The sequence below is a fragment of the Aptenodytes patagonicus genome, chromosome 2 (genome assembly GCF_965638725.1).
Source record: "Aptenodytes patagonicus chromosome 2, bAptPat1.pri.cur, whole genome shotgun sequence".
In the NCBI taxonomy this organism is placed as follows: Eukaryota; Metazoa; Chordata; class Aves; order Sphenisciformes; family Spheniscidae; genus Aptenodytes; species Aptenodytes patagonicus.
Window position 1 is genome coordinate 346,424 of NC_134950.1, and position 26,730 is coordinate 373,153.

General features: G+C 57.2%; 4 protein-coding genes and 1 long non-coding RNA gene across 9 annotated transcripts; 3 read left to right on the forward strand and 2 right to left on the reverse strand.

Annotated features, from left to right (window-relative positions):
- Window positions 1-248: 248 nt before the first annotated feature.
- Window positions 249-4,141, forward strand: GFUS (GDP-L-fucose synthase). Of its 5 annotated transcripts, none has more exons than XM_076328968.1 (12): window positions 249-337; window positions 1,095-1,191; window positions 1,336-1,497; window positions 1,583-1,697; window positions 1,920-2,048; window positions 2,120-2,193; window positions 2,426-2,559; window positions 2,711-2,775; window positions 2,964-3,030; window positions 3,120-3,199; window positions 3,441-3,540; window positions 4,006-4,141. In XM_076328968.1, the coding sequence occupies exons 3-12, from the start codon at window positions 1,346-1,348 to the stop codon at window positions 4,059-4,061; spliced, it is 972 nt and encodes a 323-aa protein (XP_076185083.1). In that variant the 5' UTR covers window positions 249-337; window positions 1,095-1,191; window positions 1,336-1,345; the 3' UTR covers window positions 4,062-4,141. The 5 variants fall into 5 exon arrangements, with proteins under 5 accessions (XP_076185083.1, XP_076185084.1, XP_076185085.1 ...); XM_076328969.1 differs by having other exon boundaries at window positions 1,104-1,191; XM_076328970.1 differs by having other exon boundaries at window positions 1,173-1,191.
- A 697-nt stretch (window positions 4,142-4,838) lies between these two features.
- On the reverse strand, window positions 4,839-8,378 carry LOC143156044 (protein brambleberry-like). The gene is made up of 10 exons (XM_076328941.1): window positions 8,163-8,378; window positions 7,768-7,905; window positions 7,199-7,361; window positions 7,010-7,117; window positions 6,736-6,903; window positions 6,475-6,657; window positions 6,268-6,367; window positions 5,897-5,958; window positions 5,096-5,237; window positions 4,839-4,950 (listed from the first exon to the last, which is right to left on the reverse strand). The coding sequence occupies exons 1-10, from the start codon at window positions 8,376-8,378 to the stop codon at window positions 4,839-4,841; spliced, it is 1,392 nt and encodes a 463-aa protein (XP_076185056.1).
- A 441-nt stretch (window positions 8,379-8,819) lies between these two features.
- Window positions 8,820-11,371, forward strand: PYCR3 (pyrroline-5-carboxylate reductase 3). The gene is made up of 6 exons (XM_076332131.1): window positions 8,820-8,901; window positions 9,438-9,502; window positions 9,791-9,970; window positions 10,180-10,392; window positions 10,526-10,618; window positions 10,975-11,371. Exons 1-6 carry the CDS (start codon window positions 8,820-8,822, stop codon window positions 11,155-11,157), a joined length of 816 nt encoding a protein of 271 aa, XP_076188246.1. The 3' UTR covers window positions 11,158-11,371.
- A 4,089-nt stretch (window positions 11,372-15,460) lies between these two features.
- TIGD5 (tigger transposable element derived 5) lies at window positions 15,461-18,086 on the reverse strand. The gene has a single exon (XM_076328973.1). It carries the CDS (start codon window positions 18,084-18,086, stop codon window positions 16,296-16,298), a length of 1,791 nt encoding a protein of 596 aa, XP_076185088.1. The 3' UTR covers window positions 15,461-16,295.
- Window positions 18,087-18,536: 450 nt separating this feature from the next.
- Window positions 18,537-20,614, forward strand: LOC143156072 (uncharacterized). The gene is made up of 3 exons (XR_012994562.1): window positions 18,537-18,628; window positions 20,381-20,409; window positions 20,536-20,614. It is a non-coding gene; the product is annotated as an uncharacterized LOC143156072 (long non-coding RNA).
- Window positions 20,615-26,730: the final 6,116 nt, after the last annotated feature.

The window sequence follows — 26,730 nt, forward strand, 5'->3', positions numbered from 1 at the left end:
GTTCGGGAGGAGGGGAGGGAACCCGCGCACCCCCTTTCCCCTGGACGGCTGCCTGCTGCGTGCGGGTGTGCAAGTGCCTGGGCCTGCACCAGCACCCCCATGCAAGTAACGGGTGGTGGTGCCGCTGTCCCCCGGGGCTGTGGCAGGTCCCGGTGAAGGTGACTCCGGCCGCGGACTCCATTTCCCGAGGAGCCGAGCGGCGGCGCCCGGTGACGGCGGCGGGGCGGCAGGAAGCGGGGCCGAGCCCAGCCGAGCCGGGCCGAGCCCCCGCCGGGCCGAGCCGAACACAGCCGAGCGCCGCCGAACCGAGCCAAGCCCAGCCGAGCCCCGTGCCGGGGTGAGACGGGACCCCCCCCCCCGCCCCATCAGGGGGCGTTTGAGGGGGCAGCCCCCCCACACACACACACGCGCGGGGTGTGTAGAAGTGGGGGTCCCCAGATGGGGGGTGGGGGGGGAGGACAGTACGGAGGGGAGAGCCCCAGGGGGGTATGAGGGGTCTAGGGGCCCCCCGCGGTGGGAGGCTCTGGGTTGGGATAGGGGCGGCTCTGCGGGAGGGGGGGCTGTGGGTGTATGGGGGTCGGGCCTGGGGTTTGGGGTGCGGGGAGGAGTGGGGTGCAGGCCTGGGACTCGGGGTGCAGGGGAGGCGTGAGGGTCAGGCCTGGGATGTGGGGTGCAGGGAGAGGTGTGGGGTGCAGACCTCAGACTCGGGGTATAGGGGGAGGTGTGGGGTGCAGACCTGGGATTTGGAGTGAAGGGGAGGCATGGGGTGCAGACCTGGCATTTGGGGTGCAGGGAGAGGTGTGGGGTGCAGACCTCAGACTCGGGGTGTAGGGGGAGGCATGGGGTGCAGACCTGGGGGCAAACTTGGGATTTGGAGTGAAGGGGAGGCATGGGGTGCAGACCTGGCATTTGGGGTGCAGGGGGAGGTGTGTGGTACAGATCTGGGGTGCAGATCCGGGAGTCGGAGGCATGGGGTGCGGGGTGAACCTCCATTTCCGGAGGCCGGGCAGTGCCACGTGGCAGGGTCTGGCCTCAGCCCAGGTGCCACCTGTGCACGGGGAGCCTGCGGGCCACCAGCCAGTTGCATTAATTAGCAACTACAGCTGACGAGTTTCTGCTGCCCTGGCCAGGCCACGTCACTGCCAAACACACTGCTTCCGCTTTCCTTTTAGCTTTTGCTGGCAGAAGCAGGTAAAAGCCCCCCCCAAAATAATCCTACCGGCCTGGCGTGTGGCTGATGCTTGTGGGTGCCCATGCCAGAGTGGGCATGAGCTTGGTGGTCCGTAGTGGGGTGCACCCTGAGGTGACCCCAGCTTAGCCCCCCACTCCTCGCAGGGTTTTGGCCATGACGGAGGCAGCGGGGCTGGTGCCCAAGCGCATCCTGGTGACGGGTGGCACCGGCTTGGTGGGGAGAGCCATCGAGAAGGTGGTGGCTGATGGAGAGGGACGGCCGGATGAGGAGTGGATCTTCGTGTCCTCCAGAGACGCCGACTTGACGTGCGTTGACTGCGTGGGTTTTCGCTTGGAAACCCCCCTGGTCTGCTGCCTCGGCACCGCTGAACCCCAAAATTTCCCATCCCAGGAATGCCGTGGAGACCAAAGCCCTGTTCGAGCAGCACAAGCCCACCCATGTCATCCACCTGGCCGCCATGGTCGGGGGCCTCTTCAAAAACATCCGCTACAACCTGGATTTTTGGGTGAGCACATGGCAAACAGACAGTATCGGGGTCCCTGAGGATGCTGCAACCCCCTGCCCTCCCTGAGCTGGGACATGGGGACACGGGGACATGGCTTGCCCTGCTCCCGGGGCCAAACCAGAGCTCCTCTGGTTCCTGGAATTATTAATGAGTTATTACCCATAGGGTGCAGGGTTTTGGGGGTTCCCACCCCACAGATCTGACAAACCTCTCCATCCCCAGAGGAGAAACATCCATATCAACGACAACGTCCTGCACTCGGCATACGAGACGGGGGTGCGGAAGGTGGTCTCCTGCCTCTCCACCTGCATATTCCCAGACAAGACGACGTACCCCATCGATGAGAGCATGGTGAGTATCTCCGTGGCCGTGCACAGCCCTGGGGGTCCCTGCCCTGCTTAACTCTCTGCTCTCATCCCCAGATTCACAACGGGCCACCTCACAGCTCCAACTTCGGCTACTCCTACGCCAAGAGGATGATCGACATCCAGAATAGGTGCGGGGTGGGACACGGGAGAGCCCTTGCAGGCTGCGAGCACCCTTCGGTTATCAGGGCAAGGGGAATCCCCCGGGGCTCCCAGGAATTAAATGGAGCTGGGGAAGATACCTGGGCTCAGCAGATGGAGATGCTGCTGGCTGGGGTCTTCTGGAGACAGCTCTGTGCCGGAGGGGGGGGGGTGACTGCAGCTGGTGGACAATCCACCTGCACCCCCCCTACTCTCACCCAGGGCCTACTTTGAGCAGCACGGCTGCCGCTTCACCGCCGTCATTCCCACCAACGTCTTCGGACCACATGACAACTTCAACATCGAGGACGGCCACGTCTTGCCGGGGCTTATCCATAAGGCCTACCTCGCCAAACGTGAGTGCGGCAGGACTTCTTATGGCTTTTTTTGGGAAGGTTGGGTGGTTTGTTTTTTTTTTCCCCTGCCTGCTCCATAAGCTCTGCAGGGTAGCCAGGGACAGTGGAGGTGGCTCTGATGCTGATGGACATGCTCTCCTTCTTCCCACAGAGACTGGCTCAGCTCTGACCATCTGGGGCACTGGCAAGCCTAGGAGACAGTTCATCTACTCCCTGGTATGCATGGCCTTGGGGAGCACTTGCCTCCTGCAGCTTGGGGAGGGCAGCGTACGGGGCTGGGGGGGCCGGCACCTGGACCCCAGCAGGTCCTGGGCAGCATTGGCCATCCTCAGGGTTGGGTCCCCTTGCAATGAGAGGGCTGGGGGACAGCAGCCACTCCCTAAGAGCCATCTGCCCCTCCGCAGGACCTGGCCCGGCTCTTCCTTTGGGTCCTGCGGGAATACGATGAGATACAGCCCATCATCTTGTCAGGTAAGCCCTGTCTGCCCCCCTACAACGAGGGGCTCCAGCCCCTTCCCAGGAAGATGGAGGAATGGCCACGATCATGCCCTTCTCCACAGTGGGAGAAGAAGATGAAGTCTCCATCAGGGAGGCAGCAGAGGCGATCGTGGAGGCCATGGACTTCAGGGGAGAGCTTGTTGTATCCTTCACTGCAGGCTGGCCCCCCTCGCTCGCAGGGCTGCTGTGGCATGGGGGGCACCCCACTTTCCACCAGCAGCTGTAGGGTTCCAGGGGGGATGCCGTGGTCCAGAGCAGCACCCCAAGCAACCCTCCTGCCCCAGCACCTCAAACATCCCTCCCGCTGCCCCAGCCAGGACACGGTGGGGCAGAGCGAGACCTGGTTTTCCCCATTTGGTTTCCCTTAATCCCTCCTGTGCCAGTTCGACACCACCAAAGCAGACGGGCAGTTCAAGAAGACGGCCAGCAATGCCAAGCTACGGCACTACCTGCCCAGCTTCCAGTTCACACCCTTCAGGCAAGGTGAGATGAGGGGCTCCAGGAAAAAGGGGGGTCCCCCACCCACTGCAATTAGCCTTGGTGGCATCAGGATGGTCCATCCTTTCAATACCTAAAGGGGGCTTATAAGAAAGATGGGGACGGATTTTTTAGTAGGGCCTGTAGCGATAGGACAAGGGATAACGGTTTTAAACTAAAAGAGGGGAGATTCAGACTAGATATAAGGAAGAAATTTTTTTACACTGAGGGTGGTGAAACACTGGACCAGGTCGCCCAAAGAGGTGGTGGATGCCCCATCCCTGGAAACATTCCAGGTCAGGTTGGACGGGGCTCTGAGCAACCTGATCTATTGGGAGATGTCCCTGGTCATGGCAGTGGGGGTTGGACTAGATGGCCTTTAAAGGTTCCTTTCAACCCAAACCATTCTGTGGTTCTATGAACAAACTGCATTCCCGATCCCAAAACCTATCCCATCTTCTCCCTCCCCAGCTGTGAAGGAGACCTGCGCCTGGTTCAGCGCCAACTATGCCAACGCCAGGAAGTGACGGGCCAACGCGGCACCAGGACCAGCATCACCCGGCACCGGCATCATGCTCTTCAACTCAGGGTTGTCCTTTGCTGGGGCAGAGGACGGGGCTGGAGGGGGGAGGGGGGGTGACAGTGACATTTCCAAAGTCAAAGGGGGCCAGAGCCCAGTGAGCAGCCATCACATTCCTGCCCGCTGCTGGGAGCAGCGCGGGACGCCCAGGGCAGGGGAGGGAGGAAGGTTGGGGCACCCCGAAGGCGCTGGGACCCCAGATAGGGTGGTAGCCACCAACTGGAGCCACCACTGCTGCCTTGGCCATATGCAGGAGGCTGGCAGCTCCTGCTGAGCTGTGATGGGCTACAGTGCCTATTACCTGTAATTAGGCTGTAATAAAGGGAAGATGATCAGGGTTGTTTCTCCAGCCCAGGAATGGCAGCTTGGCATTTGCTTTTGGCACATGGGGATGGTCCCGAAGCTCCCAGCAAAGCCGCCACTGCCCCAGCATCAGGATTGGGGGGGGGGGGGGGGAACGGGACTAGAACGGGGAAGGCTTCAGCTGTAAATATGGCATTTATTAAAATATATGCAAAATAGTGTAAAACTGGTGGATGAGGAGCATCTGCCCCACAGTATGGTACCGTACCCACATTGAATGGCACCCATAGGGTCCTGAGCACCACCATGTGTTCTCCACCAGGATCTGGAAGAGCCAAAAAAGGGTTTAAAACCCCTCTGGGAGGGGGTAGAGGGTCAAACATGGGGGAGACGAGTCCATGGCCAAGCCGCCGCACAAGGCTCAACCGGTGGTGTGGACATGGCAGAAGTCCTGCCCGGGGATGGCTTTCTTCCGGCATCGCTGCCCGGCCCTGGTGAGGCCCTGGCATGGGGACCGCGGGGACAGCAAGGGCCTACAGAGAAGAGACCCATCAGCACCCCAGAAAGCCCCCAGCAGGGCTGTCCCTGGCCCACTGTCAGGTCACCGGCTGCACCCTGAGGTGACACCAGCCCCAACGTGTCCCTGGAGAAGGGATGTCCCCTATGGTTGGCACTCACACATCGCTGGCCAGAGACTGGCTCGGGCTGTAGGATTTGGGCTCCCAACGCTTCCTGGTGCCCAGGGCCAGCTCCGGCATCACCTGGTTGGGGAAGAAGGGGTTTAGACAGGGCATTCTCTGTCCCTGGTGACCCTCCCGTCCTGCAGGAGATGTCCCCAGGGGACAAGGGACATGTGGGTCATACACGATGGGTGCCTTGGCCATCTATCCTTGGAGGACACCCCCCTCCACCCAAAAGTCCTCCCTGGGCATCATGTCCCTGCAAGTGCTGCGGCATCAGCCCTGGCCCCTCTCCCAACGGGACGTCCAGCACCCAGAGGTGCAGTCACAATGAGGATACCCCAGCCCTAGAGGGCCTGACCCTCAAGGGCACCCAGCTGGTCCCCAGGAGCAAGGTCTGGCCCAACCTGGGGACATCCCACCTAGCACCTACCCCCAAGCTCAGGCTTACCCCACACGAGCTCAGCTTTGTCCTCCAGCCACCGGGGATGGGTGACACCTGCCCTGCTAAGCCGGGGAGGTCCCCTGCCATCGCTGGGGGTTGCTCCAGGCACGAGGGCTCTGCAAGAACATGGCACGGGTGGTGACACGCTCCCAGCGCTGCTGTCCCCAGGTGTTGGATGGGGACACCCTGGGGTGGTGCACATGCCGTAGCATAGCCTGGGGACACTCTGGGGTAACACACATGCCCCAGCACAGGATGGGGACATGCTGGGGCTTCAGACCCTTGTCCTACAGCCACCACACCTCCCAACTCATGGTCATCTCTCCCACGTCCCCCTGCCTGGCCAGCTCTCACCTTGCAGGCAGCTCATCTCCATCCTGTCCAGCTCCTCCTGCAACAGCTCCATTTCGCACTCCCTACGTGGGAAGAAGGAAAACCAGAGCCCCATCATCTTGGCGGCTTCTGCGTCACCATCATGATGGCAGCCCCCTCTCCAGACTCCCCACACCCTCCTCCGGGCAGAAATAGGGCAGGGAGCTGGGATGAGGTGCCCAAAAGCTGCAGGCAAGCCATCAAGATGTGTCCTGCCCCCTCCCGGGGACCAGCAGCCCACCCTGGGGACCTCTGCCAGATGGCAGCGGGATGGGACATCCAGGATGGGTGCCCAGGCTGGGTCCTAGCAGCTCCCAAGGGTGCCATGCCCATCCCCCCCAACCATCTCCTACCTTTCCGGGGTGGAGGTGAGCCGGTGACGGGGCTCTTCCCGGGGAAGCACCAGCCAGGCTCCCCCAGCACCGTGGTGGGCAGCCGCCACCAGCCACTGCCCTGCAGGGAATCGAGAGGGTGGGAGAGGGCAGAGCACCCCCAGCCCACCCCCATAGCACCCCCAGGGTGGTGTGTCCCCAGCCAGGTGCCCCCACACCCGTCCCCACCTGCCACAGCAAGGGCCAGGAGAGTGGAGACTGCTGGGATGCTGAGGAGCTCGCCGAGGGCACTGGAGGCGAGGAAGAGGAGGAAGAGGATGGCACGGGGCTGCGTGGGCATCAGTAGCATGACCAGCAACACAAAGTATGAGCTGTGTAGGGTGCAGGTGGAGATGGCACTTGGGCTCTGACCTGTGGGACAGGGAGCAAGAACCCGGTGTTACCACCCACCGGCACCCATCCGCCCTCCAGCACCCACCCCCGGCTCACCGGCTGGGTCAAGGACGGTGTGGAGGTGCTGCAGACTGTTCTCCAGCCGGCTCCGTGCACCTTCCACGGCCACCAGCATCAGCCCCAGGCTCCGGTTGACCCGCCGCAGTTTCTCCATCACCTCCTCCATCCGGTGCTGCTGGGCCAGGAGAAGGGCCAGGTCGCTCTCTGCACATGGAAGAGATGGATATAGCATCGGGATGAGCCGGGGAAGCTGCACCCAGGGGTGTCCAGGTGCAAAAAGAATTGGGAATAGGGTTTGCCGCGTTCCCACCTAGTTGGGAATAGACGTCCCGAGCTCTTTCCTGTGCGTGGTGGAGGTTGGACAGGACAACCCGGTGCCCTTCCTGGAGCCCTGCGGCCCCACGGCTGCTCACGTTCCCTGTAGGGAGGCACAAGAGGTTGGGTCGGTCCCCAAGGTGGGACGTGGGGACGTAGCAGCATCCCAGCCGGCAGCTCTCACCCATCCGCTGGGTGATGTCCTCCATGAGCTGGGCCACCCGGTGCTGCCCGCTGGCGATGAGGGTCTCATCCAGTGCCGACCGCTGCAGGCTGTGGTGGACAGGGGTCTCCAGTCTCGGCCGCAGCCACCCGTCCGGCCACTTCCACAGCTCTTCCTGACCCTCCTGGGGTAAATATTGGGGTGGTGGTGATGGGGGGTGGCCCCACAGCCCCCCACAGCGATGCCCACCACCGCCTACCAGGTGGACGCTGGCTCTCCCCATGGGCACCCCCTCAGCATCCTGAAATGAGCCCCCAGTGTTTAATCTCCATCCCACGGTGCTGGAGAAAGAGACTTTGGAAAAGCCTTCGGAAGCGAGCAAGGCTGGGGGCGAGAAGGGGATCAGGAGCGGAAACCCCCATCTGCCATGGGGGAAATGGGCTAAACAGGGTTGGTTTTACCCCAAAATGAGGATGAGAGGCTGAGCAGAGGTGGCTGGGTGCAGCTCGGGCTCTGCAGCTGCAAAGGTTGGGATTTTGGGGGGGGGAATTGCATTGGATTACTATAGGATTTGGGGTGCCCTGCCTTACCATGTTTGGGGTGCGGGGGTACAGCCGGCAACCCTCGGTGCTGGCCTGGCAGTTGAACACGTCCTCCCCCAGCTCAGCCACCGCCGCCTCCTCCTCCTCGCTTAGGTTGGCGCAGGACGAGTGGAGCCGCACCATGACCTAGAGGCGGCACCGGTGTCAGCAGGGCTCAGCACCCATGGGTGCTCCCAGCACAGCCAGGGTGGGGGTACAGAGGGGTGGTTTTGGGGTGGGAAATTAAGGAGAAAGGTGTGAGCCCACCCCAGCACTTGGCCTTCACCCCCCAAAACCATCCTACTTGGACATGAGGCACCCCGCACCTGACAAAGTGGGTGCCCAGGCTGGGGGCTCCTGGGGACCCCCATTTCCCAGCCAGTGTGGGAGCCCCACTGCCACACCTGATGGTGGCAGGAGTCCGGGTGTGTCTGCTCCCAGCACGTGGCTTCAGCCTGGAACAGCTCGTCACCCGTGGTCATCTCAAAGGGGACACGTGGGGGGATCTCCAGCTCCGGGGGCGTCCCCAGCTCCTCCAGGGGGGTGCCGAGGCCCAGCCACCCAAAAAAACTGGCAGCGCTGCAGAGGAGCAGCAGAACCCAGCAGCTCAGGGGCAGCATGATGGGGGGAGGTCCTGCAGGGAGAAAAGGGGTGGGGAGCACCCAGAGGCCGGGAGCAGCCCCCCAAGTCCAGGGACAGGTTTGGGCCCCCCCCCCATGGGGGTGCCCCTCCCCCAGTACACCCAGGGGTACCAAGGGCCTCGGCTGCAGCCCAGCACCGGGGCGGTGGGAAGGGCTGGGGACCATGTTCCCCCCCCTTTCCCGGGGGGGGGGGGGGGGGGGGGTCCCCCCACGCGTGGGCCGGAGCGGCTCCACCGCGGACGCAACCACCACCCCCACGTAGCACCCCCGCACCTGCGCAGATACCCGCCCCCTCTTCCCCGGCCCCGCCCCTTATAGCCAGGCGCCGCCAATGGGCGGGCGGAGGCGGGTAGAGGGCGGCCAATGGGCGTTCGGGGGCGTGGTTTGGGAGGGGGCGTGTCCGTGCGGCGGCCGTTGGCGATGGAGGCGGCGGAGCTGCGGGTGGGGTTCGTGGGCGCCGGGCGGATGGCGGGCGGCCTGGCCCGGGGGCTGCTGCGGGCAGGTACGGGCGGGGGGGGGTGGCCCTGCCCCACAGAACGATGTGGGGACATGGGGACATGGGGACAGCCCTGTCCTGCCCCCCTCCCCGGGGTCCCCGCCCTCCATGGGGTCCCTGCCCCACAGAGCGGTTTGGGGACACGGGGACAGCCCTGTCCCTCCCACCCGGGTGTCCCTGCCCCATAGCGCGGTGTGGGGACAGCCCCACTCATACTCAGAAGCCGGGAGATGGACCCTGCTTTTGAGGTCACCTCCCTTGTCACTGCGCCACGGCACAACTGCGTGCCCACAGCCACCCCCGTGGGGTGCCCTTGCTGACCCACGGGGTGCCCACAGCCGTCCCCATGGGGTGCCCGTGCCAGCCGGTCTGGCAGGATCTGTCCCCGGCCCCCTTTGCTCCACATCCCCCAGGCTGATCAGGCTGGGGTTGGAGGAGAGGAGCACATCCCGGCTGAGATCGGGGTGCCAGGGCTGCACTGGGGTGTCCCCACCGCCCTGGGGCCACCCCGGCCACTCACCCCGGTCCCCGTGTTCCCCAAGGGAAGGTGCCAGCCAGCAGCATCCTGGCCAGCGCTCCCTCGGACAAAAACCTGGACGCTTGGCGGGTGAGTGGGGCCATGGGGTGACAAGCCACCCCGCTCGGTAGCCGTGGAGGTGGGAGGCATGTTGGGGTGCCCCTCGCCACGATTTCAGGGCACCCTTTCCCCCCCCATGCAGGGCTTTGGCTCTTCCTTCCCAGGTCTGGGTGAAATCCAGGCAGAGCCTCGGTGGCTTTGCAGCCACAGCGGGTCCCCAAGCCAAGCGGGTCCCCCCGCATGTGAATGTGCCTTGCCCATGGGGGTGCTGAGGGTGGGGGGTGCCAGGCTGTGACACCTCTCCTTGCCCACGGGCAGGAGTCAGGCTGCCGGACCACGCACTGCAACCTGGAGGTGCTGCAGGAGAGCACCCTGGTCTTCCTGGCCACCAAACCCCACATGCTGCCGGCTGTCCTGCAGGAGATCCGTCCTGCTGTGGGACCCCACCACATCGTCGTCTCGCTGGCGGCCGGCGTCACCCTCCAGACACTGCAGAGGGTGAGCCTCCTCCTCTTCCTCCTCCTCTTCCTCCTCCTCCTCCTGTTTGCACCCAGGGCCCACGGAGAAGGACACACCGCGTCCCCAGGTCCTTCCCCATGGACCATGCTTCTCCGCCAGCCCCAATGGGTGATACCCACCGACGTCTCAGGACACCCTTGGGTGCTGCCTGGAGCTGGCACCTCTCTCCCATCCCCATCTCTCCTCAGCTTCTCCCCGCCGGGACCAAGGTGCTGCGGCTCATGCCCAACCTGCCATGCGTGGTGCAGGCAGGGGCAATGGTCTTTGCCCGAGGCAGTGGTGCCGGTGATGGGGAAGCCGCCCTGTTGAAGAGCCTGCTGTCCTCCTGCGGGCTCTGCGAGGAGGTCCCCGAATCCTACATCAACATCCACACCGGCCTCAGCGGCAGTGGGGTGGCCTACGTAAGCACCCGCGCTCGGTGGGCACCGGCTCACCGGCAGGACACGGGATGCCGGCAGAAATCCCACCCATGCGGGGTTGGGGTTTGGGATCCCCCCTTTTACCACGCTCACCCCCGATGCTATTCTCCCCCAGGTCTACCTGTTTGCTGAAGCCTTGGCTGAGGGAGCGGTGAAGATGGGCATGCCGGGTGGCTTAGCCAGCAGGATTGCAGCTCAGACGCTGCTGGTGAGTCGGTGCCGTTGCTCGGGGACACCTGGCATCGCTCCTCTCCCTCCTGCCCGCAGCTCCCACCTGGCTTGGGCACCCTGTCACCGTTGCTGCCCTGGGCTCTGCAGCACCCGACAGGGTGGCATAGCAAGGGAGGAGGCGCTGCATGGCCTCTTGCCTCAGTTTCCCCTCTTGAAACCAAAGATGAGGCCACCAGGAGACAGCGAAGGGCATGGCGGTGGGACAGATGCTTTGGTGACATGTTCCCCGCCACAGGGTGTGGGCAATGGGAGGATGCTGCCATCCAATCCCCGGGCAAAGAGAGGGGGGTTTGGGAGGTCCCCTTCTCTCTGACTCACCCTGGTCTCCCGTAGGGTGCAGCGAAGATGATGCTGGAGACAGGGGAGCACCCAGCGAAGCTGCGAGGAGACGTTTGCACTCCCGGGGGCACTACCATCCACGCACTGCACCAGCTAGAGAAGGGTGCGCTGCGGGCCACTGTCATGAACGCTGTGGAGGCGGCCACCAACCGGGCACGTGACATGGCCAAGGACTAGCGGTCTGGCTGTGGATGAGCCCCTCCGTCCCGTCCCCTGCGGGGCAGGAGGGGCGATGGGGACCAGACCGAACCCCTTCAGGGAGCAGGGGGACACTGACACCCCCAAGAGACCCTGGCTGGGGGTGGGAGATGGCGTGGACCCACGTCACGTAGGTAGTCATGTGCTACCTCTGCAGGACTGGGACCGAATAAACATGGGCAGCACGATGGCAGGCTTGGCTCTTTCTGGTCCCTTCAGTCCTGGGGGGCTACCGCACCCAGCACGGGGTCACCTCCACGGGGAGGTGACAGCCATGGGCCCCTGGGCCAGCAGGGATGGAGCTGATGCCACACTGGCTCTGTGCTCACCGGGGATGGAGCTGATGCCACGCTGGCTCTACGCTCACCAGCCCTGTACCAGGATGTATGGCACTGGGGAGAGGGATGGGGATGGGGTTTTGGGGATGGGCTGATCCCAAATCAAGCCTGCTGGGACTGGGCAGAGTGGCCGCATCCCTGCAGCAGGAGTTGAGGACCGTCGCAGGTGCCGTGAGGATGCCAAGGGACCTTGAGAAGTGGGGAGCTGGCAGGATGATGCTCTGGGGGTGAGCACAGAGAAAGGCTTTGATTTCCCAACTCGATGCCGAGCAGGGGTGCTCGGTGCTTGGGTTACACATGGGCACCGATGCCTGCTCCTCGGCTCGGCTCGGCTCTGGAGATGCATGCATGAACACGGAGCTGTTATCCACATCCCAGAACCACGGGCGAGAAGTCAACCAGCTGAAAAACCTCCACCTCCCACCCCGGGCAGGCACCAGCATCGCACCACGATCCTGCAGACGGGTCTTGCTCTGGCAGCGAGACAGTGGGATGGAAGCCCAGACCCACTCTCAGCTCCAGGGTGCTGCACATCAAGGGAGTAGAAACTCAAAGCTTGCCTATCTGGAGAGGATCTGAGCCTTTTGCATGCCCTAATTAAGCTTCGTTTGCCTCCCAGCACCTGCACGGACGCAATTAGTGATGATTTGTGAACCGCTTTAAAGATGAAAGGCTTTTTCCGGGCAAAAGATCACTGGTGAAACAGCTGGATGCTGAGCCTCCGGCTCTTACGGCTTTGACCCTCTCCCCAGGGATGCCGTCACCCCAGATGCCAGTGGCACCAAGCCAAGAGAGATGCCGCAGCCCTGTGGCGCTGTCGGGTCACGCCAAGGCATGACCTCCTTGGGCACCTTCTCGAAGCACCTAATTAATTAGGAAAGCTGCACAAAAGCTGGAGACGGAGCTCGAGCCTGCCCGCCTCTCCTGCCTGTCTCTATGCTTCGCCGTGTAGCCAGGGAAGGGGCTCATGGCACCTACGTGGTGCAAGGAAGCAGTGGTCCTCAAGGTTTCCAAGCCACCTGGTAGCTCCTTTGTCCTTCTTCTGCCTGCTTTTATCCCTGCCTTGTCCCCAGGTCCCCCCCCAAGGCGATTCTGCCGATCTCTCTGAAATATGCAGCCTTCTGATTTCATTCTTGGGCATCTCCATCTCTTCCGTGTCCTCCACGCCACTCTTTAACATATCTGGCCAAAAAGCTTTGGCCAAATCCAGCCCCACCGCTTGTGACGCGGCTGACCGCAGCCCCTGCCCATTCCCCATCTCCATGTGTCTTCCTAAAGGCTTTTGAGCTTTGGGTTTTCAGGTTGTCTTTCAGAGAAGCGGCACGTTCAACCCCAAAGCCAGGATGCCGATGACCTTCATCATTTTGTGAAGGGTTAGTTTTAACAAAAACAGCTTAAAATTCCATTAATTTTATTAAAAAAGCCAGCACTTGCTGCAGGTAAATTACTGCTACTACCTTACTGCTAGTACTCCTGCCTTCAAGAGAAGCATCTCATCCCGCCCGGTGAGATCATGGAGCAGATCCTCCTGGAAGACATGTCGAAGCATATGGAAGGCGGGGAGGTGATTAGAGACAGCCAACATGGCTTCACCAAGGGCAAATTGTGCCTGATGAAGGTAGTGGCTTTCTACGATGGAGTGACTGCACTGGTGGACAAGGGAAGAGCTATGGACATCGTCTACCTAGACTTTGATACGGTCTCCCACAACATTCCTGCCGCTAAATTGGAGAGAGATGGGTTTGATGGATGGACTGTTAGCTGGATCAGGTATTGGCTGGATGGCTGTGTCCAAAGAGTTACAGTCGATGGCTCAATGTCCAAGTGGAAACCAGTAACGAATGCTGTCCCTCAAGGGTCTGTACTGGGACCAGTACTATTAAATACCTTCATCAATGACATAGACGGTGGGACTGAGGGCCCCCTCAGCAAGTCTGCGGATGACACCAAGCTGAGTTGATTCCCCTGAGGGAAGGGATGCCATGCAGAGGGACCTGGACAGGCTGGAGGAGTGGGCCCATGCGAACCTCATGAAGCTCAACAAGGCCAAGTGCAAGGTTCTGCACCCGGGTCGGGGCAACCCCCGGTATCACTACAGGCTGGGGGATGAAGGGATTGAGAGCAGCCCTGGCAAGAAGGACTTGGGGGTACTGGTGGATGAAAAGCTGGACATGAGCCGGCAATGTGCGCTCGCAGCCCAGAAAGCCAAGCGTATCCTGGGCTGCATCCAAAGCAGCGTGGCCAGCAGGGCGAGGGAGGAGATTCTGCCCCTCTACTCCGCTCTGGTGACACCCCCCTGGAGCACTGCGTCCAGCTCTGGGGTCCCCAGCACAAGACAGACATGGACCTGTTGGAGCGGGTCCAGAGAAGACCATGGAAATGGTCCGAGGGCTGGAACAGCTCTGCTGTGGAGAAAGGCTGAGAGAGTTGGGGTTGTTCAGCCTGGAGAAGGGAAGGCCCCGGGGAGACCTTACTGCAGCCTTTCAATATAGAATGGGGGCTAAGAAAGACAGAGCAACGGTTTTAAACTGAAAGAGGGCAGATTTAGACTGGACGTAAGGAAGAAATTTTTCACGCTGAGGGTGGTGAGACACTGGACCAGGGTGGCCAGAGAAGCTGTGGATGCCCCATCATTGGAAGTGTTCAAGGTCAGCCTGGACGGGGTTGTGAGCAACCTGATCTACTGAAAGGTGTCCCTGCCCAAGGCAGGAGGGTTGGACTAGATGATCTTTGAAGGTCCCTTTCAACCCAAACCATTCAATGGTTTGATGTTCTCATCTCCCAAACCAGGCCAAACGGTGCTGCGAGTGCACCCAGGCTGACCTACATGAGAAGAGATGACCTCCAGCCCGGTAACTTCTGCGGAGCTTGGCAATGTTTTTGTCAAACAAGTGAAGACTCCTTTAATTCACAAACTACTACTTGAAGCGAGCCACATCCCAAGCTCTAAAATGTTTTTGTGGGGTTTTTTTTGGTGCAAAAGATTTTAAAAATAAATAGAAACGTAGTTTTACATGGTCACATCCCATTGGTGGATAAAAGTCTGCATTCAAGCACGGCAGCATCAAGCCCCAAACACATACCATTAGGAAACCAAAGCTAAGGGAGAAGCGTGAAATGGGTGAGACACCCCGCAGCATGCTGGCTGTGAACGTGGCAGATGAACACCAGAAATTGAAGTTGGTTGGGTTTGTTGGGGTGGGAAAAAAAAGAAGTGCATTTCTCCCCTAATCCGAAGCTTTTCTTGACATTGGTTCTGCAGTGGAGTTTCAGGATCGGAAAGGACAAACCTCAGCTCCAAATTTGATTTTTTGTGTTTTTTTTTTTTTTTCTTTGCTGCTCCCTAAATTCCCTGGCAGTCTTGTTTATCCACAAGTTAACCCTACTAATAAAGTAAAAAAAGTCAATTTGGGGAGCAGCCACAGCAGCTCGGGTGCCTGCCTGGCCCTGCCACGTTAAACAGGCTACGGAGAGGCAGGGAACACGATGGAGAAGACCACACCAAGAGGACACAACCGCATGCAGGTCCCCCTTGTGCCACCCCCGCCATCCCACTGGGATGGCTCTGCGTGACCGTTTACAGATGACAACCCCAAAGTGGGAATAAAAATCCATTTAATTTTCATAAACTCTGAAGTTATGAGACAAAGACCCGACAAGTAAAAACACCCACCCTGCCTTCTGACACGGGGCATGGCAGCACTTATGAGTTCATTTTTTTTTTCTTCCTTTCAATAATTTGGCTAAGCAGGCTAAAATTTAATCCAAATCAGGTCAAGAGCTGCTAAATTCACATCTGATGCCTCCGGTATTTCAAGGCAGTGCCGGGAGCCCTCCCCGCTCCCATCTCAACTCACGACGCACGTCACACTGGCAGCTGTCTCCCCTGCACCACAAGACACGTCCTTCAGCCCCAGCCACCCTGCAAACCCCTGGGGGGGGGGGGGGGGGGGGGGGCGCACCGCAACCCCCATCCCCGGAGCCTTCGGCTTCTCGAGGATGTGAGGATGATGGTACCTGTTTCAGCAGGCCTCCATAGTCCGGGCGCGGGGCTGTCACAGGGAGTGACGGAGGTGACCCTCTCGGGGGAGCCGCTGCTTGTTGGATGCCACCTAAGTGTCCCTGTCCCAATCCAGTGCCTGAAGAAAGTTGTCTTAAACCAGCCCCAAACCTCCCCAGTTTAAGAAGACTCCGTTTCAGCAGTGGGAAGGGCATCACCAGCCTCTTCCAGGGCAGAACGTTTGCCTTACAGCACCCCAGGAGTGGTCCCTGTCCAGCCGGCTGCGCCGACCTCAGCCCCGCTCCGAGATGTGGGGAATTACTTACTGTAACTTCCCCCATCATCTTGGCTCCTCACAGTGACGCTGAGCAGGTCCCTCCCTCGCTCCTTCTCCCCACAGGGTTGGGGAGACCAGGCAGCGCGGGGGGCATCCACCCCCTTCTAGTGGTGCCAGTGACCCCTGCTCAGTCTCCTGGGATTTAAAAAATAGCACCTCCTAAATATACTTAGGGTGAGGAACAACCCTCAAATACGCAACGTACGGAGGGGTTGTTGCACAAACCCCCCTCCCCGTTAGCCCTAAACTGTAACCCGCTCTTAGCCGTGGTAACCCAGGGGCGTTCGGGCCTCCTGAGCCCCAGGGACCGCCCGTGACGGAGGGGTGAGGGGAGCTAGCACCTCCACCGCCAGCCCCCTGGGACAACCGGCATGTCCCAGCCCCGTGTCCCCCCACCCCAAGCGGGGCGGTTGGTAGCCGAGAGGTTGCGGTTCACCCTGCCCTAGGAATGGGGACTGCCACCGCGGTGCAGCCGCTGGGCCATGCTGATGAGGGAGCGGAGCTGCACCAGCTTCAGCGGCCCCACTTGCCGGGGGTCCTGACCCTCCAGCCAGCGCAGCGCCGTCTCCAGACCTTTGATGGCTTCCCGAGCCGTGGGCAGCAAGGCATCCCCTCCTTCCCCACCCCTTCTGCCACCCCTGTCTCCGGCAGCTGCCTCCTCCTCCTCCTCCTCCTCTGCCCCGCAGCCCCCGGGGCCTTCCTCCTCAGCGTCCTCTTCCCCATCGTCCTCCTCCGTACCCGGGGCCGCGTCGTCCAAGTGCAACCAGTCGGCCACCTCCTCAGGAGCCAAGCGCTTGTAGGCCAACGCGGCCAGGTGGGTCAGGTCGCTAAAGACTTTGCTGTCCCCACCACCTTCCTCCCCGTGTGGAGGGTCTCCGTGCTCTTCCTCCCCGGGCTGGGGCTCGAAGGCAGCGCGCAGCCCCAGGAGCCAACACTTCTCGATGGAGCCAGGGGGGATGAGGTCCCAGGAGAGGCCGGCCAGGTACAACATGTCCTTGAGGAGGAAGGACCGCACAAAGTCCATGGGGCCACCGGAGCCGCCGCCGCCAGCTGCGCACGAGACGGCCAGGCGCAACAATTCCCGCTTGTAGAGCTGCTTGAAGGCGGACACCACCCCCTGCTCCAGCGGAGCTGGGATTCGGCCTCCTCCTCCGGCCGAGCCGCTCCCGGCAGGGACCTTGGAGAGGAAGAGGGCGCGGATGGAGCCGTCAGGCGTCTGCAGCGGGGGGGATTCCTCAGGGCCTGTCCCGGAGGTGGGTGGTGGGGTGCTGAGCAGCAACACGGCCTTCTGCTGCAGGCAGCTCCGGCGCAGATAGCGTTTGACGCCCGGCACAAAGTCCTCAAAGAACCAAGCCCGGAGAAGGGCCGGCCGCAGCCTGGCTTCGGGGCTGTAGCGGTAGCAAGCAGGGAATTTGTCTTGGTTGTGATGGCGGAGGCTGGGGGGATCGCGAAGGCCCCCGACCACCAGCGGCTTGAGCTTGTGGGAGCCGGTCAAATTGGCGGCCAGCAGCACGGTGACCCGCTCGCGGGGAGCTGGCCGCCGCCGCGCTGTTGCCGTCACCCCACCGGCCTGCCCCGGCAGCAGCTTCCAGTAGAGCCCGGTGACGTTGGCGTTGTAGATCTGCTCGTCGCCGTAGCCCCCGGCATCAGCAGCTGGCATCGGCAAAGTCTCTGGGCAGGCGGCAGGAGCCCGCTCGGGCTCGGCAGGGAGGCCGCCCTCGCCATAGATGCGCTGGCTGGAGATGCCGTGACGCTTCTGCCAGCGCCAGAACCAGCCGTGGCTGGCCTTGAAGGTACACTCGGGACCGTAGATCTGCCGGGCGAAGGCCTCGGCCTGGGCCTGGATGAGGGGCCCGGAGAGGGGCACACCATGCTGGCGGAGGGCAAGGAACCAGGCATAGACGGCGCGGTCGATCTCCTCCTCGTTGGCCAGGCGCATCTTCTTGCGTTGGGTGCCCACCTCACCCCCCAGCTGCTCCAGGAACCACCGTAGCTTGGCCTCGTCCTTCAGCCAGCCCCTCAGCGTACCCCCCGGCACCCCGAAGGCCCGGCACACCGACGCCTGTCGCTCGCCCTTCTTCACCCGCTCGATGGCCTGTAGCTTGTCCTTGATGGAGTAGGCCCGTCGCAGCGCCATCTTCACCGACACCCCCCCGGCTGCGCTGCTGCCGCCCCGCCGCCCTCCCGCCATACCGGCCGGCCCCCCACCCGCCTCCGGCTCCCCCCCGGGCATGGAGCAGCCCCCGCAGCCATGGGCCGGCGCGGTACCGGGAGGGGGGCGCGTTATAACCGGGGCGGGGCGGGGGGGTGGGAGGGGGGGGGCGCGGCGCCTTTGTCTCCGCTCCGGCCCCGAGCCGGCCGGTAGGGCGGGGCGGCGCGCAGCGCGCATGCGCGTCCCCCATACTGATTAGATTGCGCCGCTTCCTCCCCCCCTCCTCCTTGCCCTGTTGGACTCTTCCCCGCAGCTCCGCCACCGCTTTTGGGTTGTACCACTCTGCGAGGAGGGGGGTCGCGCGCCTCCCCGCTTCCCCCCTCCCTGCTTCCCCCCCGCCCTGCCCGGCCGTTCCACCGTGGGAGAGGGGAGGGGTGGGGAGGAGACCCGCGCTGTGAGTGCGGCGCGTTGCCTCCCTCCGCGCGGCGCCCCCCCCCCGCCCCCGCCGCGCGTGGTCCGCGCCGCCCCCACAACCCCCCGCGCGGCGCACGGCGCCTCCCTTTGCCTGGTGGAGGCCGAGCGGAGCGGAGCCGCCTGCGGCCTGCCCGGGCCCAGCGCTGCCGGTGAGTGCTGACCCCCTCACCGGCCCGCCGGGCGGGCTCCCCGCTCCGTGGGGCCCTTCGTCCCTTCCCCCCCCGTCCCCGTGGGCCTCGGTAGTGGGAGCTTCGGGGGGTCTCTCGCGGGGATCCCTTGCTCCTCTCACAGCCCTGGGGTGGGAGGTGTGGGAGCCCCTCGTGATCTGTGGGCTGCCTTTCTCCTCTCGCAGTCCCCAGGAAGGAGGTTCTGATCACCCCCCCCCGTTACCTGTGGGGTCCTTTCCTGCTCATAGGCCAGGGGAAGGGGGGTTTTTGGGGTACCTCGTTATCGGCGGGTCCCCTTCCCTCACAGTGGCGGGAAGGGGGGAGTTGTGGGGGACCCTCATTATATGTGGGTGTCTCTTTCCCTGTTACGATCTCAAAGAAGGGAGGTTGTGGGGTTCCCCCATCGTCTGTGTGGTCTCTTCCTCTTCATGGCCTCGGAAATGGGGGTGCCCCCCCCCCCCCCCCCCGGTAGTCCTGAGGGAGAAGGCTCAGAGTGCCCTTGCTCTGTGGGATTACTTTTCCCCACTCTTAAGTCCCAGGGAATAGTGTGGTGATACGCCCTCCCCCCCCCATGCTCCTCACAATCTCTTAGGTCCCTTTCCTCTTAATAGGTCTGGGAAGGGGGTTGTGGGAGGCCCCCCCATTCCCTGTGGGGTCTCTTCTCCCCTCACACCCCAGGAAAGATGTTTGTGGGGGGCCCCTCGTTATCTGTGAGATCCCTTTTCCCCTCAGGCCTAGAGAAGGGGGGGTTTCCCCTCTATGGGGTCGCTTCCCCTTCGCAGCCTCTAGGTAGGCGGTTGCAGGAGCACCCTGTTGCCGGTGTAAGGGCTGGGTGAGCCGATGCTGGAGGTCTCCCTAAACCTGTGCACCTTTTGGGCGGGGGGCAGGTTCCCTCTCTTTTGGGGTGCTGATTGTGGGGATACCCCTGCTACACGGAGCCTCACCCCTTCAAGTCTCGAGGTCGGTGCGATTCCTGCCCTGGTAGGGAGGGGAATTTAGGGGACCCCCTGTCCCCAGCAGCTCCGAGTGCTTTGAGGGTCTGCTCTTTTCCCCATTCCTCATCTTGGCAAGGGTTTCTCGTCGAGTCGCCTGCTGCAAAGGGAAACTTGAGCTGCTGCACTGTGCTGGCACAGAGCAGCTGGCAGCCCTCTGTAACTGAAGCAGCGGCCTGATCCAGCCTGTGGCCCAGCACCCTTAGCTGCCTCTCCAAACTTGGTGTGGAGCTGGGGGCCCTGTAATGTCAGGCCTCCCCGTCGTCCTGCCCTTGCTCTGTAGGTGCAGCTGGACTCTGCTCGTCTCACCTCTCCCTCTCCGTATCCTGGTGTTCCCAACCCCTCTGTAACCTTGGTGGTGCCTCCGGCAGCCCGTCCTGCTTTTTCTGCTTTTTGTTTCAACGACAGCTCGCTCGGGAGGTATCTGTTTCAAAACTATATTTGGGGAATGGGCAGAGCCAGGGAGGAGTGGTTGTGTGGAGGCTGCTAATGTGCTCTCTGGGGGTTTGTGAAGGATTACAGCGGTAGCTAAAGTTGCTGAGGCTGCGACAGCCTGTCATTCCTCCCCTCCTCCCCTCCTGGTGTTCACCGAAATCAGTATGGATTTGTTCTTTCACGTCTCGATCATTGATGTTTTGGAATTGATTGTAATCTGATGTTCACAATCCTGTTGCGCTCAGTACGGGGGAGAAAATAACTTTGCTTGGCTGTATAGCTGTAATTCTTTCCTCTCCTTTTCTAGGTGTGCCCTCTTTCTCCCTGACCTTGCAGGTATGCCTTTTTTCTCTTCACCTAAGCTGTTTGTTTTCAACTACTTTGCTTTTTCTTGTGAAGGTGGCTTCTTTCCTGTCTTTCCCTGCTGCTGATTTCCCATGTCCTTGATTATCTCTTCATTAGCAGTCAGCAGCGTTGTTGCTTGGAGCGAAGAGTTGCATTTTTAGGTGATCAAGGTTGGGAGTCGTTGTCGTTTCCCTGGCTAAAGGTTAGTGTGGAGCTTCGTATTATAGCAAAGGTGATGAAGGCGGTTCCTCTCCTGACTCTGTGTCCTGCTGCTTTGAGCCACCGTGAGTTGGGGGAGAGCCAATTTACAGAGTCAAACCAGCAGAAGAGCAATACTACACAAGGGTTAATATTTTCTTTTGCTTTAGCTGCCTGTATTGACTCAGTGCCAGGGTTGAGGAGGGGGTGGATTTGCTCCCTTCAGCTGCAAGAGGCCATCAGACCCTCTGGTGTGAAACCACTCTCAGTTCTTTTAACTCTGAATCACCAAAAGGAACAAAGCAGGAGGCGGTGCAAGGTTTCCTTTGCTGTAGAGCAGGTAGGTATGAGGCAGCTGTGTCTAACTGGTGCCCAAATGCCTAGCTGAAATGGCTCTCGCTTTTGTGCAGGACTGCAGCAGTAGCAGGTTTGGGACGAGGAGAAGCATTTTACTAGGAAGACGTGGGCAGTGCACGTCTTGAGCGTGGCATAGCCCAGGTGCCGGTCTGAGGCTGTAGAAAAACGGACTGGTGCCTGTGGACCTTCTTGCTCCTCTCTCTGCTCTGTCCCTGACATCAAATGGGCCCTTTCTGGGGTTTTTTGGCATTTATTTTTCTGGCTGCTGCTGGGATGAGTGTTCAAGAGCTTCTGGTGGGGAGGCTGGTGTGACATGCGATGGAACAGGAGCACTAAATATATAACCGTGTTGACCTGGCCAAAATCAGCTGTGCCAGGGCATGTAAGCAAATACGCAGATGGAGGATTGGGATAGAATCTCCTGTAGTGAGAACCCATCAGTGCTGAGCTGGGGGAAGAGTGACCGGTGTTGGCTTGATTGCTGCTTGGACCTGCAGAAATCAGGACTTTCCTGCCTAGCCTTTGGGGCTGCGTCCATGGGGTGTTTTTGGGGCCGAACCACAGGAAGCTGCCCTGTGCCTCCATCATCCTGTGTCCCCTGGTGCCACCTGATGCCCGTTTTTGATGTCTTTTCTGAAGAAGGGAGTTGAACTGTGACTGTAATCTTGCCCTCTTGGTTATGGCTTGCAGAAAGCAGCTGTCATGTCCCTCCAGAAATCAGTGATGGATGAGATTTGCTGCTCTTGCTCGTCTAAAGATACTTTTTCAAGACTATCAGAAATATTTTAAGCCACATCAAACTGTTAAATTATTTCTGGGAGAACTGCTTTCAAATCGTGGCGCTGCCTGACTTGCTGTGCCTTGTTGGGAGCTGACAGATCAGCCTGGCACACAGCTGAAATGAAAATCACAGTTCAGTTCCAGTGCAAGAAATTGTGCAGAGCCTGATGGAATTTAGGTCTCTGGGAGGCTGTGACAAACTTATTTATAACCTCACTCCCCCCAAAATACCCCACATTTATTTTATAGGCCTCTCAATTCAGGAGAACTGTAACTTTCTCATGGACAGAAGAGAAAGAGTGGCTTTCATTAAACTAATAAATGGAGTTGACTTTCTTTTTTTGGCTACAGCCTTAGGGTAATGTATTGTACGCTTTTGTTTTACTTTAAAAAGTAGCTAGACTTAAGGGGATAATGCAGCCAAATAGCTGAAGTCCAAAGCTTATTTTGGATTTACAGACCAACAATAGAGGCCTTTTCATTGCCTATTTTTAACTTTATGCATTTTCCTGCAGCGCTGGAGGTACAGCACAGATTTGTTCTGGCTTGAAATACCCAGGAAGTGGTGACAAGACAACACCGAGCCCAGAGCTCTGAAGCAGTAGCTATGATTAAAAATTCTTTCAGGTTTTTGTAAGCCCTCTTTAACAGTCCATGGGAGGCCTAAACATTGACCTGTGATTTTTGGTTTTTTTGTTACTTGGGAGTATTTGATTATTTGGCATCGATAAATATTAATAATAACATTTGCCTTTCCAGTGGCTTTATGCTTTGTAAAACACCTGATAGATTGTCTGCACTGTCACTGGAAAAGCAAAATTGTCCTGGGTACGCAGGAGCCAGTCTCTGGTGCGTGCAGTAAGAGCCCTCTTACATTTTTCTACTCCACTCACAGATTTGTGTTTCTTAAACACTTTTTATAAAGTTTGCTGCCTCTGTCTCGAAGTATTAATTTATCTTCGTGCTAAAAAAATGCTAGTTAACTGAAAAACCGCTTCACTTCTGAAAAACGTTACTAGGCAGCGGATGAATGTGGTCTTGGGAGTGGTTTGAGAACGAGATCTTCTGAGCTGCCACCTTGGTTCTGAGCGTGTGCAGACTGATGGGTTTCTAATTCAGCTCTAGTTTGTGCTCTGATTTTTGCCAGTGGAGAGTGTTCATAAAACTACAGCACGTTCTTTTAATTGTAAAACTTTCTGTTTGAGGGGGTGAAGTGTGTAGTTGAGAATAACCAGGTGGAAAGCTTTGGAACAACCGCGCAGGCTGTGGTTTGGTGCGGTGGTAAATCTTCGCTGCCTCAGACCAGACTGCGAGCAGCGTGGCGTATGGTGCTGGCTCTTAAGAAGTCCAAGTCAGTTTAAATTTCTTCCAAAACCTTTGAAGAGGTGAATTTGTCCCTCCGGACTTTGTCGGATCAGGTATCCTCCCTTCAGTCTTCGTACTGTGCTTTGGCAGACTTGGCTGAAGCTGGATTGTGAGCTTGTGTCTTGTCTGGAGTAAATTTGTATGCTGGGAGAACAGGTAGTGCTCTGGTCTGGTGTTAATGTTCTGCAGCCCACATCTCTCATCAGGCTGTCCGCACCAGCTCAGGTGATGGTTTGTGTAACTAAAATCCTTGTATATGCCTCTTCCCGTGTTCCTCTGGGAAAACTTATGAACACAGAGTAGACATGACATTTTTTTTTTCTACAGTTTTTGCTTGTGTTTGTAAACTTTACTTCATTGAAAAATCTGGTCTTTATCATAACTGAACCTAAGGTTTGGCCCCTCATGGAAACAAATAGGTGCTGCAAGTATCTTGGACTTGTTTTTGGAAAATGGTATTGCCGCTTGTTGTGGTAAATTCCCTTTACGAAGCTTTTCCCTGGTAATAATCTTCATAAAAAACAGCACTTGAATTCCTGTGAGCCAGATTTGATGGGGAACATTTGCGGTCACTTTGGCTTGGGGGTTTGTGTTGCTTCCTTGCAGAAATACCCTTTTCTTACATGTAATGTTGAATTGGTGACATGAGAAGCTGTGTCTCGTCAGGCTTCATAAGTGTAGCCTTGTAGGTATGGCTCTTAAATTCTTAAAGGCTTAAATTCTGTCACAGGTGTTCACGTGTCATATTGATGCTTTTCCTGAAAAATTAGTGGGCTGAGTATTGGTATTTATTTCTATCTCATTCATAGAATGTTGTACAGATCGCTAACTTCTGGTAGAAGTAACTACAACCATGTGAATTCATTATTTGACATTATAATTGTTACATTTTCAGAATTCTTTCAAGTATTTGCTGTTGGTGTTTAGTTACCTGAAACTGGGGGGACCTGAGCTTCACTTTTGCACCAGCTGACAGTATTGGTAGGGCAGGTTGGGAGCCTTTCTGGCTGGTTCCCTGTCGTGATGGGTAGATCTTTTTGGATATGTATATTTTTTAGTGCTTGTTATTTAAAATTAAAAGTAACTGAGTGTCTGTGGTGTTGGTTGATTAAGATAATGTAGTTCTGGAGAGTTAACCAGCTGTAAGTTTAATTAAATGTATTATGTAAGGGGGGAGTTAACTATATGATAATACATTTGGCTGTTGTCGTTCTGTGTCCTTGCTGACTAGCTGCTGCATCTCTAGAACTGGAAGCTTTCTCTAACTTTACCTTTTTTCTTAATGCTATCATAGGAGCTAAAAAAGTAAGTACTCTCTAGTTGTCATGTGGTTTTTGCACTTTCTGGAAAATCAGGGGAATATAGGCACTGATCTGATACGTCTTACTAGGCGGATTATTGCACAGTTTTCTGATTTCCATTGGAAATAAGTGTACCTTTACAGGTTTATTTATTAAATTCACCTGTGTCTCACTTTGATTCAAGACAGTTCTTTGATTTGAGAGAACCTCCTGATAGTTGGAGACCTCAATAATGCACCTCACCGTTGAGATGAGCTACGTGGGGGCTGCAACTCCAGTGCTTGAAGCTGTTTGCTTAAGGACTTGAGCAAAATCACCTATAATTAAAAAAAATATATTAAACTCCAAATTTTAGTTTTGTTTTTGTCAAATGGTCCTGCTCTTTCTATATGAAATGTTAATAGCTGTAACGCAAATTAAACATTTAAAGGTGTGACAGTTTGAGCTGTATTGAGTCATGTCTGGGTTTCTTGTTATACCCACTGGAGATTCTTCCTGAAATAGTTTAAGTTATAACCTCAGAATATGATAACGCCTGCACTGGGTTAATGAAGTATTCTCAATAAAGGATCTCCTTGAAGGCTTTATTCACCTACAGACTGTGCTTTTTCCTTGGGATAACTCAAATAAGTGTGAATGTAAAGCCAAACAGAGCATGTCAGGCAAATGCAGAAATCTGATGATCTGTTTAGCAGTCTTTATCGACTGTTAAGTAACATAAAAATTCAAATGTATTGCCTTCACCCTTTTGCATGTCCTACCTATGTATTTTCAGTTGTGCACTTTGCTTTCCCTGTGGATTTTGTGCTGGCAGGTGACTGCACTAGATCCGCATGGCCGTTACCGTGGTACGTGTGCACTGCAAAGCAGTGCCTTTGCGCACAATGCTTTTGATTTGCATCATTTAATCCTTTTCCAGTCTGCCAAATGACCGAAACGCGGGTATTGCTCTAGCAGATGTTGCCTTGTCTTTGATGTTGCCCTCCAAGAATCCCATTTAAATTGGCATCTCCTGTAAAGATTATTTTTTTAAGGGGGATGCTGTTTACCATGTAAGAATATAAAAATATCTTAAATTATTTGTCCGGCAGCTGAGACAATCAGGAGTATGAGGCTGCCTCAATGGTGGTTTGTTTGGTTTTTTTTTTTTTACAGCAGGAAGATATCCGTGTACCTCAAAATAACTTGTGCAGGCTCTTTAGTGGCACTGGCATGTCTTCGGTCTGCATGACATACGTGATGTCATTTTTCACTGCTTGATGATAATGCTGTGGAAGCTGTAGTAACAGAGCTTACCCTGAGGAGTAAACCCGAGTTACTGCTTGCTCGTAGCATTGCTCCTACCTTGCAATGTGTGTGCTTCCAGCTGGGGTGTTTTTGATGTTGATGGGAACATGTAGATTAATGTTTCTTAAAAGCACTCGTTTGTTTCTAGTTGTCTGTAGTAAGAAGTGTTTTATTGCTCCATAACTGGTGTAAAATGCAAGAGAAGAGTGTAAAGTAAAACAGACTTCAAAATAAGTTTCAATTTAGATATTTTTAAATGTTTTTAGCTGTATCAGTGTTTTCAGCAGCTGGTGGAGGAGCAGTTTCACAACTCGAGTAAGAAGAAACATCTGTTTTTGCTTTTCCTAGTGATTTTTATAATTGAAATATAGTATTACATTGCTTTAATATTTTAAACTATATAAATTTAAATTGAAAGTTTAAAAAGGCAAAAGTGTTTACTTGTAGTAATAGTTTATTGTTTTTACTGGTCTGTCAAGCCCCGGACTTGAGGTTTGTAAAATCTTCCAGGAGCGGTTGGAACTGTAAGCCATCGGCTGAAGTCTGGAGGATATTTCAGCTGTATGTGAATTTTATTTGGCAATCTGTCACAGATAAATTTGTAGCTATAAAACTTGCAGCTGTCGGTAGCTAAAGAGAGCGCTGGCTTACAGGTACTTAATTTCAGACCTTTTTTTTTTAACTCCAGGGGTCTGACCATGTAGTGTTTGGCAGAAAGGTAGTTAACTACTCATTAGATATTTGAGCAGTACAGTAAATTCTGTACTTGGTAAGGTATTTCCCATACCATTTCCAATAATCTACACATACTAGGAGCTGCTTGATATTTTTTTCTGTAGTAAAGTATGACTAGGGCAGGAAAACACAAAGCAGATGTGATATTTTTCATTTCAATAGAAGATCTTTTTGGTAAGCTAAATTAATCATGAGGTCTCCAGCTCTTGGTCAATTTTAATTTGCTGGTAACTGGTGTTTTAAACGAAAACTGAGTCATAGTTTTTCAGTGAGCTCCCTCTGCTGGCTT